This window comes from Dipodomys spectabilis, unplaced genomic scaffold (assembly GCF_019054845.1).
Source record: "Dipodomys spectabilis isolate Male_0828 unplaced genomic scaffold, ASM1905484v1 ptg000783l, whole genome shotgun sequence".
NCBI classification, from domain to species: domain Eukaryota; kingdom Metazoa; phylum Chordata; class Mammalia; order Rodentia; family Heteromyidae; genus Dipodomys; species Dipodomys spectabilis.
Genome location: NW_024871460.1, coordinates 17,425,305 through 17,443,297, shown reverse-complemented (window position 1 = coordinate 17,443,297; position 17,993 = coordinate 17,425,305). Strand labels below are relative to the sequence as shown.

General features: G+C 37.8%; 1 protein-coding gene across 18 annotated transcripts in view; it reads left to right on the top strand.

Annotated features, from left to right (window-relative positions):
- Positions 1 to 383: 383 nt before the first annotated feature.
- Positions 384 to 17,993, top strand: part of Rims2 (regulating synaptic membrane exocytosis 2) — a 418,336-nt gene continuing 400,726 nt past the window's right edge. For 15 of the 18 annotated variants that reach the window (XM_042673035.1, XM_042673026.1, XM_042673040.1 and 12 more), the window contains exon 1: positions 456 to 631. In XM_042673035.1, coding sequence (XP_042528969.1) covers positions 456 to 631 — 176 coding nt within the window. Of the gene's footprint in view, positions 632 to 17,993 lie in introns of all 18 variants that reach the window. The other 3 variants (XM_042673019.1, XM_042673018.1, XM_042673020.1) reach the window with 1 other exon arrangement.

Here is a 17,993-nt window from a genome sequence, read left to right as displayed (position 1 = left end):
CCGCCCCCGGGCGCTCCCCCTGGGGAGGGGGCGTTCGCCCGAACCCCTCCTCCCAGCGAGCGCCGCCGCGGCCCGACGCCCGTCCCGCCCGCTCCCTCCAGCCACCCCACCCCGAGACGTCCCCGCGGCCCGCCCCGGCCGCTAGGCGCTCCCGGCGTCTGGGCCTCCGGCTCCTCTCCCCGCCCGAGCCGCTCGCTGCCCCGCTCGCTCACTTGGCAGCCCTTCGCCCCCGGGAAGAAGAGACATTTCCCGGCCCTCTCCCCCGCCCGCCCTCCTCCCGCCCTCCCCTCCCCTCCCCCTGCCTTCTGGGGGGAGGGGGCTGTCGCCTCGGATTGAAGGCCATTGATTTGTATGCATTTGTCCCGGCGCCGGAGGCTGCCCCGGCCGCCCGCGCCCGCGCCGCCGCCAGTGGAGTGGCCTCCCCGCCGGTCTAGGGTGCTTCGGCTCCACCAAACATGTCGGCTCCGGTCGGGCCCCGGGGCCGGTCGGCTCCCACCCCGGCGGCCTCTCTGCCGCCTCCGCAGCCCGAGATGCCCGACCTCAGCCACCTCACGGAGGAGGAGAGGAAGATCATCCTGGCAGTCATGGACCGGCAGAAGAAAGAAGAGGAGAAGGAGCAGTCTGTGCTCAAGTAAGGACCCGGCTCCATCTTCCCGCGTCCCCTTCCTCCCTGCCAGCCCTCCGCCCCCTCGGCCGCTGCCCGGCGGCCGCCCGCGCGTCCCGGACCGCCACCCGCCTCCCTCCCGCTCCCCTCCCGCCGGTGGCGCCCGGGCCACGCGGGCGGCCGGCGCGGCCGCGGTGGGTTGTCGGGGCGCGGGGGGTGTGTGTCGGGGCGGGCGCCTGGGGTGATGGGGGCGCCCTCCGGCTTTCGCCGCCAGCCCGCCCGGCTCCCGGGCCTCGGCCGGGCTGGGACGGAACCGGACTCCGCGCGTCCCTTTTGCTTTCCCGCCGCCCCCGCGCGCGGGGAGGCTGTGACTGGGGCAAGGAATCCAATATGGCCGTGCACAGGTGCTCCCGGCCGGACCCGGGCCAGAGCGCGCCGGCCCGGGGTGCGGGCGCCGCCGGGGGCCTCTCGTCCCGCGCGGCCGCGCTGCGGCTCTGCCTCCCCGCGTCTGGAAGAGCGGGGCTGGCCACGACTGCCGCGGGCCGGAGGGCAGCGGCGTGGGCGAGGGGCCGAGGCTGGGTGGCGTCTCGGGTGGGTGTGCGGCCGCCGCCATCTTCCAGCCCCTCCCCCGGCGAGTGCTAACACCCTGCACTCCGCTGCTCTTGCTGCGTGCTACTCGTCAGCGTGTTTAATCCCGAAGACACTCCAGCGCCTTCCACGATTTCAGTCTGGGTTGCAAAGTTCTGTTTGTGCTCCTGGTCCAGGCGGGCCGGGCTTCTGCCGCGGGTGCGGGCGGGAAGGGGCGCCCAGGCGCGCGGTCGCCAGCCGGGTAACTTCAGCACCGGGAACTGTCCAGTCGGTTCACTGGCGCTTTCTGAGTTCTGGAGCTGAGATTTGTTTCTTCCAGCTTTGCTTTTTAAATGTTTGATGGTGACCGGACTCTCAGTTACTACGGGGAAGAGACTGTGCCGCTGTGTAATCTTTATTGTGTGTATTTTTCCCCCCAGCTCACTCCCCCCCCCCCTTTTTTTTTCTTGAAACGAGTTTTGTACTAAAAGATTAACTGGCCTGTGCTCCCGATGGGACTTTTCCTTTACACGTCATCCAACTTCTCCCTGTTTAGCAACGCAGCAAGTGCAGAGTCTCTGTGAAGGAAAGGACGCTGACCTCTCTATACACTTAATAAAAAAAGAAAACAGGCTGCAGAATTCAGTATGCCTTCTTACATGTACAAAGGTACACTTTGTCTTCACGTGTATCTTTTTCATGTTGACAAATGGACGTTGTATAATTTGCAGTCCCCGCCATACTACATGTTTCTCACAAAGTGTAGTTTCTCACAAAGTACAATTCTTCGTAAAACGCTGAAGGCCTAAGAGAGCAAAATGTGTTTGATGTATGAACTAAAATTAAGAATTGCTTCTTCAAAGTTATCTTTTGGGTTTAAGTGCTTATTTGAGAATGTAGTTTATTATTAGGGATGGATAGGAAAAAAATAGATCAGTTTAAACAATTTCAGCTCATGTAAAAATAAAAATCATCAAAAAGAGAGATGTTGGGGCATACTCCTTACAATGGCTCAACTTTGTTACTGATACCACGCTTTCCATGTCTTACAATTTTATATGTAGATATATGAATTTATACTTTTTACTATAAGTACTAAAAAACAGTGTTGCCCAAATTATGCTCAAGTGAAAAATAGTTTAATTTCTTTGACAAACATTTAAATATAAAATGTGTTATTTATTGTCAGATCAGTGTTTCTTGGCTGATTCATAGTATGTAGTTCTGTGTTTTAAAATGTAGAACTTTTGACTGTTCAGCTAAAGATTACTCAAAATGAACAGAATACTTTCTTTCTTTCTTTTTTTTTTGTCTATCATGGGGCTTGAACTCTGGGCCTGAGCGCAGTCCCTCAGCTCTTCAGATCAAGGAGAGCACTCCCACTTGAGCTACAGCGCCACTTCCAGAATACTTCCTTTTTGAAATGCAAAAGGCCTTCCCTGGTAGCTAGATATAAAATTCACATACTGTGAAAATATATATGTGCATTTATATTTGAATAATTTAGATACTATTCTCTGAACATATTCGTGAAACATATGAAATTACATCAAATCTGACTATGTACCTTTGTACATAGATTTATTTTAAACAGTTTTTCATTTTTGCTTAACAGGATTGGTAAGGGAGAAGTCTTCACTCAAAATATACACATATATGCACATAAACACATGGGTATACATATACGTATATATGTCTATTCATTTTCATTTTAACAAATTACTTTGAAGAAGCACAATGTATTCGAAAATTTAGTTTTGAATATTCTTTAAAATGTTCCTGTAATAACATACGATTAGTTAAGAAAAATGAAGAGAGGACTAGACTTTATAATAGGAGTATAGTAATGAGAATCACATCATTTTGAAGAAGTTCACAGCTTATTCAATAATATAGGGTCACAGTTGGGTATTAAATAATAAATGTACAAGAAAAATATTTCTAGTATTCTGCATTATGAAGTTACAGTACCCATTTATGAGCCATGACTAACCTATCCTTGGTTTCTCTGTAGTGATAATCACTTAATGACACATTAACATCTTTTCTGAGTGAAGATTATGGGTACAGAGAAATGAGATGAAATTCAGATTTGTGCCTGATACCTTTTAACAACTGTGAAGAAAAGTTGGATGTGTAAAGAGATTGAAACTTGGTTAAAATGTTTTTACGTGATCTGTGAATTTCATTATTGTTAGTATTATGCAAACTCAAATGTACATACCCTAGGGCATTGCAAGATGATATGCTGGAATACAGTAAGAAAAATATTAAAACTTATATTTCTATTTTTATTTAAAAGTAAAGTAAGCTTCATTAATATTTAATCTATTAGCAGCAGTAATGTACATATATCTTAATAAATTTGCATGTATTATGAGGTTCATGCCTGAAATATTTTCAATAACATATAGGTGAGCAATCAAAACAGATTGAGACCACTGCAATAAACTTTCTCCTAAAGATCATGAATAATTAAGAGCAATTTATACTTAATTGTCAGTAATTCCCTCAAAGCCCAGTTAAGTGTACACATACTCAGGAAGTCCTCTGTATTCATCACATAATAGCATTTTCATTTGTAAATGAAATACTATAAATTTGAAAGCATTTTATATCTCAATAAATACTTAGAAATTACCTACAGATTCTTACATGAATTCCTGTAGCAGTCAATAACTACTTAACAAGTTCTTACATGAATTCCTGTAGTACTTTTGGTTTGGATAGTTTAATATATCTGTAAAATCTGTGTTCTTTACTGATCAGTGTTTTTAAACTTTGCCTTCCAAGACTCTAAACTTCTTAAATGAAAGAATCATAATTTGCGCTTTTTTATGCTTGTTTTGTAGCATTCTTAACATCTGTACATAACAGACTCTTAGGTAACATTAAGTTGAATTGTGTTAATTTAAATGAAATAGTTTACCAATTTTGTGGGAAAGTGTATAGTCATTTTTGAAAGCAAAATACAACGTATTAAAAGTTACAATTCTATTTTTAATTTTATTTTGGTGAACTATTATGAAAAATATGAAGAAAACAAACTTACTAAAATCAATTAAAAAGTATTTATTTGGTATATACATGCAGTTTTTACTTTACACACAAATATTAAAGGTTACATGTTTCCTTTTTTTTGGTGTTTCAGCTTTTTAAAAATTATTACTAAGTAGTCGTACTAAAGGGTTATTTTGGCTTTTTTGAGGTAGAATTTTGCTTATGTAGCTTAGTGTAGCCTTGAGCTCATTATCCTCTTACGTCCATTCCTGGCTCTTTATGTGTTTATTGATGTTTATTTTATCATAGGTGTTTGCTACCACACAGAACTGTTTCTGTGTTCTTGATGTATTTATTATCTTTGTTCCCTAAATAAAGGAAGATAAGAATTAATTTATGCAATATTGATGAACAGTTCTAATTTTGTTAATGATTTAATTTTTGAAGTTTCTAAATTTATAAAATTATTTAATAGGCAATTCATAAAAATATGCTAGGTACTTATTGTTACTGTCTACTGTCTACTCTTCTAGAGGGCACTATCTCAGTTACCTTATGCACAAGAGTAGATATGTATGTGTAACATCTAATGTTACATGTATCTGCATACAAACACAAAAGACCATATTTGTCCTACAGTTCACTTTTTAGGAAATATATTTAACATCTGATAATATTATCTGCCTCATTCACTGTAATGATTGTATAATATCCCATTTAATAAATGTTCTGTAATTCCTTTAATTAGTGCCATATTTATAGGTAACTAAATTGTTTTTAAGTGTTTTTCTACTAGCAACAATACTTTGACAAGTATTTTTTATATACCTCATTTTCTACATTTATTTTTTAAAATTTATTTGTATTTTTTGTTGGTCCTGGGGCCTGAACTCTGGGCCTGGGTGCTGTCCCTCAGCCCTTCAGCTCAAAGCTAGTGCTCTACCACTTGAGCCACAACACCACTTCTGGCTTGTTTTTTGCTTACATGGTGCAGAGGAATCGAACCCAGGGCCTCATGCATGCAAGGCAAGCACTCTACCACTGAGCCACCTTCCCAGCCCCTCCACATTTATTTCTGGGATAAATTCTCAGAAACAAAATTGTTTCTTCAAAGGGTCAGTATATTTTAAATTTTAATAAAATTGTCAGCTTTACTTTAATAGAGGAAGTGTGTATCAGTAACATGTACTATGAAACTTTCCTATTTCTTGCCAACTCAGTGGTTGGCAATCTTTGCCAGTATTTTTTGTGAATAACATGCCATTGTAGATTTAGCTTGCAATTTTCTTATCAGTGAGATTGAGAGCTTTTACATTTATATATAGCCATTTGTATTTCCTTTTTCTGTTAGTAATTTTTAGTGACTTGTTGAAGAGCTGTGTTCATTGTAATTTTTAGTGACTTGTTGAAGATCTGTGTTCATTGTGTTTGTGTACCTGTTTTGTACAGGATTAAAAATGCATTTAAATTTATAACATTTTTGCTTTATAGCTTTGGGTTTGTGATCAGATTAGGGTGGCTTTCTTCATTATCACATTAAAACATTTCTTGTAACATGTCAGATATGCTGAATTATGAAGAGTTTTATATGAATATAGCTATAATAACATGTAAATAACCACTGGTATTGCTAAAGATGAAAACCTATAGTTTTTAAAGATTCAAAAATGTATTCAAAAATTGATTGGTATTTTATAAGAACATGACATATGAAATTTTAATATATTCTGTATTTTAAAGATAATTAAGTATCTTCCAATTAGCAATACACTTTGAGAAAAGACTAATCACACTATGTGATAAGTAAAGTTGTGGAGGTAGTATGATGGACCAGATAGAAAAATTCTTTCCTTTACCTACTGGAAGCTAAAACATAGTTGGAGAGATTTTAAGTACCTAGAAGACTGTGTATAGGGAGAAGGAAGAGTGAAGACTTGGAAGCCGTTTCTTCAGAAATACTCATTTTTAGGAAGCCTGATAACCAAGGCATAGTAGTGAAGCTAATATTGACACTCAGTTATTGGTTACTGACCATATTGGATTGTGAAAGGTGAATAGGAGGGAACTAATTTATGGAAATTACTTTGTGATTATCCTTAGAATGGCCTGGGATCATTTTTTTTTACTTTTGTTATTTGACTGCATTTGTACTTATTTATTTGTGTTATCAATATTGAAGATGAAAATTCATAGAACTTTATCAGATTAACCTAACTTTTTTTTTTTTTTTTTTGGTGGTACTGGGTTTAGAATTCAGGGCTTGTGCTTGTTAGGTAGATACCATTGAACTGGAAATTGAACATATTTGAACCATGCTCTCAGCCCTTTTTGCTTTGGTTACTTTTGTGATAGTTTTTTTTTTTTTAATGGAAGAATACCATACAGAGGAGTTACAATTACATGGGCAAGATAACGAGTACATTTCTTATCAAGCATTGTTGCCTCCTCTTTGTTTCCCCTTCCCGTCCCTTCCCATACTCCCCCCATGTCCCCCTACCCAATCCTCCCCCCCACCAAAGTTGTAAAGTTCATTTTTCGACATAACAACTTGTACATCTCATTGTTGCAATGGGTCCATCTGTATCCCAAGTTAAACGATTTGTTTTTGCCCTTCCCCTCCACAGATTATACCAACATCAAATACAGTGAAAGCAGGGGTTATACCATGGGGGAGGGACATACAAAGCAACATAGAAATCATCTTATAAATATGTTAGAAACAATTGCATGAAAGAAAAAAACATTTAAATACTTATTTTGGGGTTCATTCCCCTAACATCAACTTATCTGACTCAGACATATACTAGTTATTGCAAATAAGGGAAACCATGGACCTATGTTTCTTTGGGCCTGGCTTACTTCACTTAATAAAATTTTTTCCAAGTTTTTTTTTTAACCTGGGGCCCACCTGAGCCATAATCTCCTATTTATTTATATCTCCAGCAAAGCTGGATCATGGTGTGTAACATTCCTCTCCACTTGTTGGTTAAGATAAAGTTTAGCTAACTTCCTGGCTGGACTGGCTTGAACCATGATCCTCTGAATCTTCTCCCAAGAAGCTCTGATTACAGGTGTAAGGCATTATGCCTGGTAAGTTAATATAATTCAAAAGCATTGTTATTAGAGCTTAGAATGCTCCTCTTCACATTGTCCCTCAAATATGCTCAATCTTTGCATGACTGCCTTTTTTATCCTTCATTGTCATAGCTCAATATTGTATGGTTAAAGATCCTTTTTCAGACCATGCTTTTTAAACTAGGTTATTTTCTTTATTATTTATTATTACATAGTTTACTTTTTTTTAACATAGTATAATCAGTCTACTTTTCTCACTTAGTTTACTTGGCTAAATTATAAACTCAGAGAACAGATACTGCATCCGTTTTGTTCATCATTATAACCCCAACTTCTAATTTAATACAATGACTTACAAACAGTTGTACTAAAAAACTAGTTGAGTAAATGAATAAAACATTGGGAATGAAATATTGTGTTCATTTAGGTGACATATTAAGACAAAATCTAATACTATAAAAGAAAAGAGATGGGCTGGGAAGGTGGCTCAGTGGTAGAGCTCTTGCCTTGCATGCAGGAGGCCCTGGGTTCAATTCCTCAGCACCACATAAGCAAAAAGAAAAAAGCCAGAAGTGGCATTGTGGCTCAAGTGTTAGAGCGCTAGCCTTGAGCTGAAGAGCTGAGGGACAGCACCCAGGCCCAGAGTTCAGGCCCCACGACCGGATCCAAAAAAAAAAAAGAAAAGAAAATAAAAGAGATTGTTTATATAGTTGTGTACTTATTTTTGAAATTAAATTAAACATGTCTAATTTTATTCATTTTACTTGGAAGCAGACAGTGTATTTGTGTATAATTACAATAGTTTTTAGATTAATAGACCACCTCTTTTGACTAGAAAACAGAATATTCACAATATTTTCCAAATACTTAGGATTAAATTTTTTCCTTTTGTTAAGTAGAACTGAATGATTGTATAGCTTTCCCCCCTTGGTTTTGATATAGGATCTTGCTATGTAGTTCAGACTGGTCTTGAAATTGTAATCCATGTTTCAGTTCCCCAAATTCTGGGGATAGGACTGCACATTACATCCAGCTTTAACAGAAATAGTTCATGTCTTTCATGGGCAGAAATTCTAAGCCAAATTGTATCATTTGAAGACATAAAAATGCATTGGCTAAGGGTGTGGTTCTAGTAATAAAGGGCTTGCCTAGCAAATGCAAGCCCTTTAGTTCAAACCCCAGTACTGCTTACCCTAGAAAGTAATGTGCCATGGATAAAATATCTTAATGACATTTTAAATACAGTGTAACCATAGTAAAAAATAATCAAACTAACATTACAAGTAGTTTGTTGTCTCTGTAGTATTGTTTGAAGGTGTCAATTTATTTTATTAAGATCTCTAAAAGTTTTGTTCTAACCTTTTGCATTTTCCAACCATTGATGAAATGCAGCTATCTTTCAGAATACTTCAAACTATTATTAGTTAACACTTAGGGAATTCATTGTAAGTGACAAAGTTTAGTATGGTAAATGCTAGGAAAAGTATTGTGTACAGTATATCATCTATATATGCAGATGAGAGAAGTTTCTGATCCAGCCTTTGGGAAATTACATTTCCTCCATTTGAATGGCTACACAGATGTTAGCTGGGCAGATGGAGTTATTCCAAGCAAAAATCTCTGAAATTCTCAGTTCTTTCTTTCTCGAAGAACTCATGATTTGTAAAGTATGCATGGCATAGCATGAGGAGCATGGCTATAAAATTCACTGAAAGAGTTTCAGAGGAGTGTAAGGTTTAAATGGAGATGAGTCAGTACAGGAGATTGGATTTTGAGAAGTGAAAGGTGTGAACTTAAGAGATGTTAAATGCTAGTCTTTGGATATGGATTTAGTCCAGAAGGCAGCTAGAAAGTCATGTAGAGATTTTAAACAGCAAGATAATTTAATTAGACTTTTGTTAGGAAAGAAATTTCTACTCTTACAGCATTGATTGATGAGAAGGTGTAACACTAGCAACAAGGCTGCTTGTTAACAGATTCCTATAATTACCTAGGTAGTAAATGATAAAGATATGAATTAACACAGTTAAGGTGAAAAAGAGTGTCAAGACAGATTTTTGAAAAATTCAGATGCCAAAATTTCAGACTTGACAATTGTGTGGAAAGGGTCAGGTAAACTTAGGATACTTGACTTGCTTAACTGACTGCAGTATATGATGTAAACCTGTCTGTGTTGATCTCAGTGATGGGTAGCTCATCAGTATCTCAAGACTAATGTGCTTTTGAGGGAGCAGTTGTGGTTTCTTTTGTTATTTTAGTTATTGTAGAGTTTTAAAAAAATTATTAAGTACTTGTACAGAGAAGTTACAATTCCCTAACTCGGGTTATAACCACAATGTTTCTTGATCAGTGGTCACCCCTTCCATGTCCCCCCTCCCATCTCTCTCTCATTGTAGAATTATAGGATGATTATGAGTAATAGAAGTGACTACAACTTGAGATATAGTGGAATGTGATGGAAAATACTAGAACAGTAGTAAAAGTGGCTGAAAGGGAGAAAGAAGACAGAGAGAACACATTAAGAAGGGAAGAAAGAGAGGCCAGGGCTCTTTGATTGAACTCATAATTGGAAAGTATCCTTCTTAGTATCTTAAAACTGATGTGTACGCATACTATGTAAACTAGTTTTTCTTTCATCAAACATTCTTTATTCCGGGTGCTGGTGGCTCACGCCTGTAATCCTAGCTACTCAGGAGGCTGAGATCTGAGGATCGCGGTTCAAAGCCAGCCGGGGCAGGAGAGACCGTGATACTCCTATCTCCAATAAACCACCAGAAAACCGGAAGTGGCGCTGTAGCTCAAGTGGTAGAGCGCTTGCTTTGAGCTGAAGAGCTGAGGGACAGCGCCCAGGCCCAGAGTTCAAGCCCCACGACCGACCAAAACAAAAACAAAAACAAAAAAACTCCCAAAAAACAGAAACAAACATTATTTCTATTGATGATAATCTCAGTGAATTTTTCACTGCCTGGTTTTGCTTTATTTTTTTTGATATTTTAAACTACCACACAATCTTTGTTTGATGTATAGATATTATGTTTGTCTAGAAAAACCCTCTTCTATACATGTATTCTTATTTTACCTCTAAAGGAATTTGAAGATGTGAAGCATTTTAGGAAAATAGGAGATTAGCCATGTGAAATTAATGAAGATTGTGTTTCTCTGTTTATTACATTTGTGAATTATTGTAGCAATGCAAGTATATGTATTATGAAATGGAGAGAAACTTTGTTGGACTTTGTGATGGGAAGCTCCTGAAATAATATTAGAGAAAGGTTATTGAAGGAGGAAAGTTACAAAGAAGTTAGACACAGGGGTGATATATTTCATCTACTTTGCCCCTTAGTCTGCTGCCTAAAAACTAGACAGCAACTAGAATAGTATCAGTTAGTTGGCTAAAAACTAATAACATTTACATAATTTATATATTGTGAATATTGAATATATGTGCACATATATTACCTATACATGTCAAAAACTCTAAATTGCATTTTCTTTACAACATAGAGCTAACCAAATGTGTCTTAGAAACATTTCGAATTAGCAACTTTCGTCTAATTTATATACTTTAAACATTGAATATTTTTTGTAACACATGTAATTTGATAGTTTCTGTTTGACAGTGGAGCTGGATATATGCTCCATTAGGCACAGGAGAAAAATGGAATTCTCTAGGTCCTTTAGCATTTTTCTATTCAGGTGAGGGAAAAATAACTTGGCAGTATTATGCACCCAGGAAGCCAGGCTCCTGGCTTCAAACACTGAGAAAAAAGGAATATGCTCAGCTGTATAGATAGATAGTAGAATAATCACTGCATGTTGGTGCTTTGATATTGTTCAGTTGACATATGGAGATGATGCTCATATCCATTTTGTTATGTTGGTATGTTGAGGTATCATCATTTTTCTAATAGTTTGCTTCTTGGGCACAAAATGAAAAATGTGTTTTGTTATACTTAATTCCTGTTAACCAAAATCTGTCTTTAGTCTGAAGTAATTAATGGATGCTTTTATTAGAATGTATTTTTCTGTCAAAAATGAATTTTGTGCTGGAGATGGCTAGATGTTCACTGGAAATTTGTAATATGCATCCATAAAGTTGTTGCTTTGCAGCAGCTGCCTAGCCCTGAACAGTCTTTTATCAGCTCCTTTGTGCTCTCCTGTGCATCTAGATGGGTCCATGTGACTGAGTGTTGGTGGATAACTCCTTCCATTAGACTTCACATAAGTAAGAGGCACACTTCTCAGTTAAATCATTGCAATTTGGGGGTCTGTATCTATTGCAGTGGCCAATATGATCTCAAATAATATTATTAATAATAATAATATCTTAATATTTTGTAACTTTGAAAAATCTTTACCTTTTGTAACTATGCAGAGATTAGCTCCACAAGCACTTCCATGGTTCTGAATTTTATTACCACAGACTGATGTCTTGTTACTGATTGTCTGGCCTAAGCTAAACCTTATCTCAGTCTTCCTCCCCCACTTTCCCCTCTTCCTTCCTCCTTCTCCCTCCCTCCCTTCTTCCTCCTCTCTCCCTCCTCTTCCTCTCCCCTCCTCCTCGCCCCTCCTCCAACTCTTCCTCTTCCTTCTTCCCAGTCCTGGGGCTTGAACTCAGGGCCTGGGCACTGTCCCTGAGCTTCTTTTGCTCAAGGTTAGTGCTCTACCACTTGAGCCACAGCACCATTTCTGGCTCTTTCTGTTTCTGTGGTACAGAGGAATCGAACTCAGGGCTTCATGCATGCTAAGCAAGCACTATACTGCTAAGACACATTCCCAGTCTTTCTTTTTTGAGACAGTCTTGATATGTACCTAGGTTGGTCTTGGACTCTATACTGCAGCTCGTCAGCATCATGAATACTGGGATTATAGATACGTACTACAGTGAAATACTAGAATTCTGGAATGCAGAATTTACAAGGAAAGGTTTATTTCTTTTGTGACAACTGTACCTTATCTTTTTTTTTTTTTGTTGGTCGTGGGGCTTGAACTCTGGGCTTAGGTGCTGTCCCTGTGCTCTTCAGCTCAAGGCAAGTGCTCTACCGCTTGAGCCATAGGCCCACGTCCGGTTTTCTAGTAGTTTATTGGTGATAAGAGTCTCATGGACTTTCCTACCCCAGTTGGCTTTGAACTGTGATCCTCATATCTCAGCCTCCTGAGTAGCTAGGATTACAGGCATGAGCTACCGGAGCCTGGCTTGTATCTTACCTTTATCTGTTTGGGTTGCTGGAATAAACTATGGTAAACTGGGTACCTTACAACTAACAAATTTATTTTTCACAGTTACAGAGTCTAGGAAGTCCAAGATCAAGGCACATTCATTATGTGGTGAGAGCCTGCTTCCTGGCTTATGTGGATCATCTTTCTGTGACCTCATGTCAAAGTACAAAGAAACTTTTTAGTGCTTTGTGTTTTAGAGACATTAGTGCCTCATTAATGAGAGTTCTCTCCTCATGACAAAATCATCCTCCAAATGCCCCACCTTCTATTACTATCACACTGGGAAAACAGGGTTCAAGATATGAATTGGGCAGTAGACATTTAATGTAAACATAATCTAACTGGAAATTTGTTGAGGGTGTGTATGCTCTATCGACAGATTTTTGCTTTGGAAATGGATGTAGTACAAAGAGAATGATTAGACAGAAAAGTCACAAATCTAAGGACTCATTTTAGAATAAAATGAAGTTTCATGTAAAGAAGTTTAACAGATTTAATGCTACTGGCTAAATTAAATCTCTAAGAGTAGAAAGGTTTACAAGAAAAGAGGGAAATAATGTTGAGTGTTGAACTTCACCATTGCATATTACGTCTTTTTCCATTCACTCCTGAGATATGCTCTACCCCCCCTTTTTTTTTTTAACATTCTTCTGAGGATCAAGAGAGGCTGACTTTGGTGGATTGTACCAGTGGGTTCTTGCTTTCGTTGATTTCCAGTTAGATTCTGTCAGGGATGGGGGAGAATGAAGTTAGATTATTCATAGTCTTCTATACCATGTGTTTGCAGTGGCTAAATCCTTCTACTAGAACCACTTGGTTTCCTACAAAGTTTTCTTCCTTAGTTTCCTAGTGAAGTTCTGATAGTAAAATTCCAATCCATTTTTGTTGAAGTGATAAGGTATAGAGAACCCCTAAAGACAGTCTCTCTGTGGTATACATGTATCATTTTAGGATCTAAGAAGAGTATTGTAAAGGGGAGGAAGAGATGCTGGAATTGAGGAATGTGAGGCTAGTATTTAGTTTTGGTATTGAGGGTTATGTTTGAATTGAGTGCATCTCTATACTTGTAATGAGAATTGAATAAAAAACTAACATTTGTTCAGTATCTTTTATGTGCTAGGATCATACTCATAAATGTTGTCTGTACAGAGACAATGATTTGTACCTAGATCTTTCTGAGACAGAAACTCATTCCTTCTCAATGCCATTTAGTGTTATGGAAAACAATAAGTGTTAGAGCTCAAGGGATCTGACTCTGGAGTCAGACAGCCTGAGTTTGAATCCTACTGTTACTTGGTGCTGTGCATGTACAGTGTGTGTCTACTTGTAAAATTGTGATGATAATTATGTCTATTTCAGAGGCTGTTTTGAGAATTGAATTTAGATTTGCAAAACCATTAAAAAATGTGTAGCATGTAAGTAGCACATAAGTGACATATAAAAAAGTAAATGAGTTAGTTGGAGAGGGAAGCACTTTCAGTATCTATTAGTAAACAACTAGATCCTCAAGGTTCTATGTAATATTCATTTAAAAAATTTATTGGCAGGGTGATGTACAGAGGGGTTACAGTTACATGAGTAAGATAGTGAGTATATTTCTTGTTGAACTTGTCACCCCTTCCTCACTTTTCTCCTGCTTTTCCTTCCCCCTCCCCCCTCCAGGTTGTACAGGTCATTTCCAACATATTGTCTTGTGAGTATCACTGTTGCATTGGTTCCCCCTTTGTCCTTTGTCTCACTATTTTGTTGTTCCCCTTCCCTTCCCTAATGTATATACAATACCCAGGGCATCAAAATCAAATATAGTGACAACAGAGGATAAACCATAGGGGGAAAATGCAAATGAAACAAGAAATTACATAATAAATTAAAAACAACAATAACAAAGGAAAACCTCGTATCCATATCTTGGAGTTCATTTCCCTTAGCATCATCTTATATAGTCATATGTACATAGCTATTGAGCTGTTCTGCTCATCTGTTAGGATTATCCTAGACATATACTAATTATCACAAATGAGGGAAATCATGGGGCCTATGTTTCTTTGGATCTGGCTTACTTTGCTTAATATGATTTTATTCCCCCAAGTCTTTCCATTTCTTTACAAATGGGTGGTGTCATTCTTTTTGATGGAAGCGTAGAATTCCATTGTATATACTATGTGATATTGTTTGAGTTAGTGTTCTATTCCTCCTCCCAGCACAAATTTATTATCTTATACTCAGTCAGTCAGAAATCTGACATGGTTTAATTGGGTTAAACTTAATGTATAAGCAGGGCTGTCTTTTTTTCTTGAAGTTCTACAGAAGGGTCACTTGGATTGTTGACAGAATTTAGTTTCCTTAGCACATAGGACTCTGGTTCCTATTTCCTTATTAGCAGTTAAGTAAAGTCTGTTCTTACTCTGAGAGACTGTTCTAATACTTGCATGTAGCCCCTATATTACATATCCAGCAATAATGTTGAATACTCAAGATGCTACATCTAATCTTTTTTCTATCATTGTTTCTCTGCTCATAGTTAGGAAACATTTTATCTTTTAAGGATTCCTGTGATTATATTGGGCCCACTCAGATAAGATATTTAAGAGTGCTTTTCTCTTTGTAATCATATCTGTAAATTTTATTTTACCATGGAAAGAAACATTTATGTGCCAGTGAGATTATTATTTTCCTTACAACTTTTCTCTGTTAAGAATCAGTAAAAATAAGTTTGGATGTGTGGTTTTTTTTTTTTTAAAGATAGATGCTATTTTAATCTTTTAGAAACATTTTATATCTACAGTCAAATTATAGAATGAAATCTCTGAAATAATATTTTTCTTGGAAATAATAATACTTTTTATTGGAAAATGTAGTGCCAGTCTGTACTTCAGTCTTTATTCATTTGATATTTTTTTCTGAATGAAAAATCTTGGTCTAGCTGGAGGTGGGGTAGAAGAACTGAAGGTAAAAAATGTGTGAATTGTTCTGTTTTATATAGAAATATTAAATACTCTTCCTAAACACCCACTTTAGTCAAAAGTATTTTTTAATAGGGCAAAGAATAGATAATTTTACCATATGACTAATATAGTAAAAGTTATCAAATATTATCTTTGGTTATAAAACCTTCTATAAATCTTCCATTTCCAAATGAGTTACTTTCATTATCTAATGGTCATTTTATAGGCTCAGCATAAACTTTATATTACAGTATAAGTATGTAAAGATTTGAACTTAATCTTTTCATAAGGATGTGGTTTTGGTTGGCATGGTTTGAATAAACTTTTATTTTCTTACAATAGATGCTTTCATGTATTATTTTTCTTTTTTTTGTAATTACTAGCTAACAGTCTGGCGTAATGGAAAGATGTGTGGGTATTCTGACTTGTACTTTATGACAGTGATTAAATGTAATCAGTTATTTTTACTTTGGAAGATGAACATTGGAAGTGGCTATGAAATAAAGTAGAAAAATAATGAAAATATTGATATAAATGCATGTTACAATATATAGTTTTGTATGTTAGCACAGATTAAGTACTACAGTCTATAATTACTATAATAATAATCTGATCAGGAACATATTAACATGAAGTTACTAACCAGAGGCAGAGAGCAGTGTTTTCTTTTCTGGCTCTAGCAGCGACCCTTCCCTCTCCCCAAATAACCAAACCAAACCAACTTGGAAGAAGCTGCCTTCCCCCTAGCTGATGCTGAGATTCAGCCCCCTTTGGGACAAGCAAGCAAGAAATTATCTGTGATATTGATGGATGGGAATTGCTGATATGTTGGCTGGATTGCTCAAGAAATGTATTGGCAAGCTTATGAGGATATTAGCAACACTTACTGAGAAATTGCCTCTGGTGGAGTCACTAAAACTTGCTGAAAGATCAGTTGTGAGGTGCTAGTGAAACATGCTAGGAGATTTGGTATCACCAGGTGTCCTTAAGCTCCAGGCAGCCACATCCCATAAGTAAAATCAAAGTGCTCAGAACTGTAAGACAACTTTTAATGTCACTATGCCTTCTTCTGTTGAAGAGACCTTTAACACTGTATGAGCTGGCAAATGGGAAATGGTAAAAGAGTTCATACAAAGCAGGACATTTGGAGGAGAGAGGCAGTAAATTTGTAGTGGGCCAAACTTGTAGACTGTGTTATCCTCAAATATCTATAAACAACATAGGCTTCTTTTTCATGTTGAATATTTTTTTTCTGGATTACTTGGTGCCACTGTCATATATCATTCTCATTCTGGCACACAGGGTGTTAGAAAAGCTGCTGTCTGGAAGTGTGAGCATGTGACAAGGGACACTGTCGAACTACAACTTGTTTCTTGAAATTTTCTCTCAAATGTAATACAACTTTTGCTTACATATGAGTATATATGCTCCAGTCCTGGGACTTGTCTGGCCACTGTCTCTGAATTTTTTGCTCATGGCTAGTGTTCTACCATTTGAGCTGCAGCTCCACTCTGGTGGTTAATTGGAGGTAAGAGGGAGTTGGCTTCAAATCTCAATCTTTAGATCTCAGCTTCCTATGATTACAGGTATGAGCTACCAGTGCTCTGCCTGCTAATTTTTTCCTGCTAAAGGAAGTTATATGATTATGACTAAACAAAGGTAGAGAATTTAATACTACCATATGCAAAAACCCAGAAATATTTGTTGAAAAATATAACTACCACAGGTTTGATAGCATTTGCATCAAAAGTTCAGTACTTCCTATAGGATAATTTTTACAATTCCTCCTTTAAAATTTTATGAAAAATTGTATTGATATAAAAATTGATGGTATTCTTAGCTTCTGTGTTTGTATAAAATGGTGAAGCTGAGAAAGTGTAAACAGCAGGAATGTTTTTGTGGAAACTAGATGCAAGTACACTTTATTTTTAAATTTTACCTTTTGAAAATTTGTATTATGTTTGCAAGTTATTATATGAAATAAAGTCTTGTATATCAAAAAAGGCTTTTTTAGTTGTGGTCAGGCTTGAATAGGAGATGTAAAATAAGATTTAGATAGCCAAGTTAGAGTTTCAGCTCCATATAGCTAACTATGTTATCTTGAAGAAGCCACTTACACCTCCTAAACTCTATCAAATGAAGATTGGAAAGAAAGGTCCACGGTCCAATCTCTGAAACCTGTAGTGCAAGATATGTTTATATTTCAAGTATTTTGGTCCTTTATAAATGTAATGGTGTATATGCCAAATAATATGTTATTCTTTTGAGGGTTAGGACAGTGGTTCCTAATGAAACACATGGATATTTCCCTAGTGAAAATGTATGAATATGAACAAATGTGTTCCATCTCAATTTAGGTCAGGAATATTGGCCCAGACTTATGAAAAGAATACTTTTTAGAATTTTTTGGGTTTTGCAATCATGGGCATGTAGTATATTTGTCACAGGATTAAAGTGACCATATGCAAGTGAAAGTGCTTACTGAGCTATAAGTTATTGTAATAGGTGAATTACTATAATCATAATGGTTGCCAGCCACCTAAATAATATGTGTGTGTATATATATGTATATATATATATAT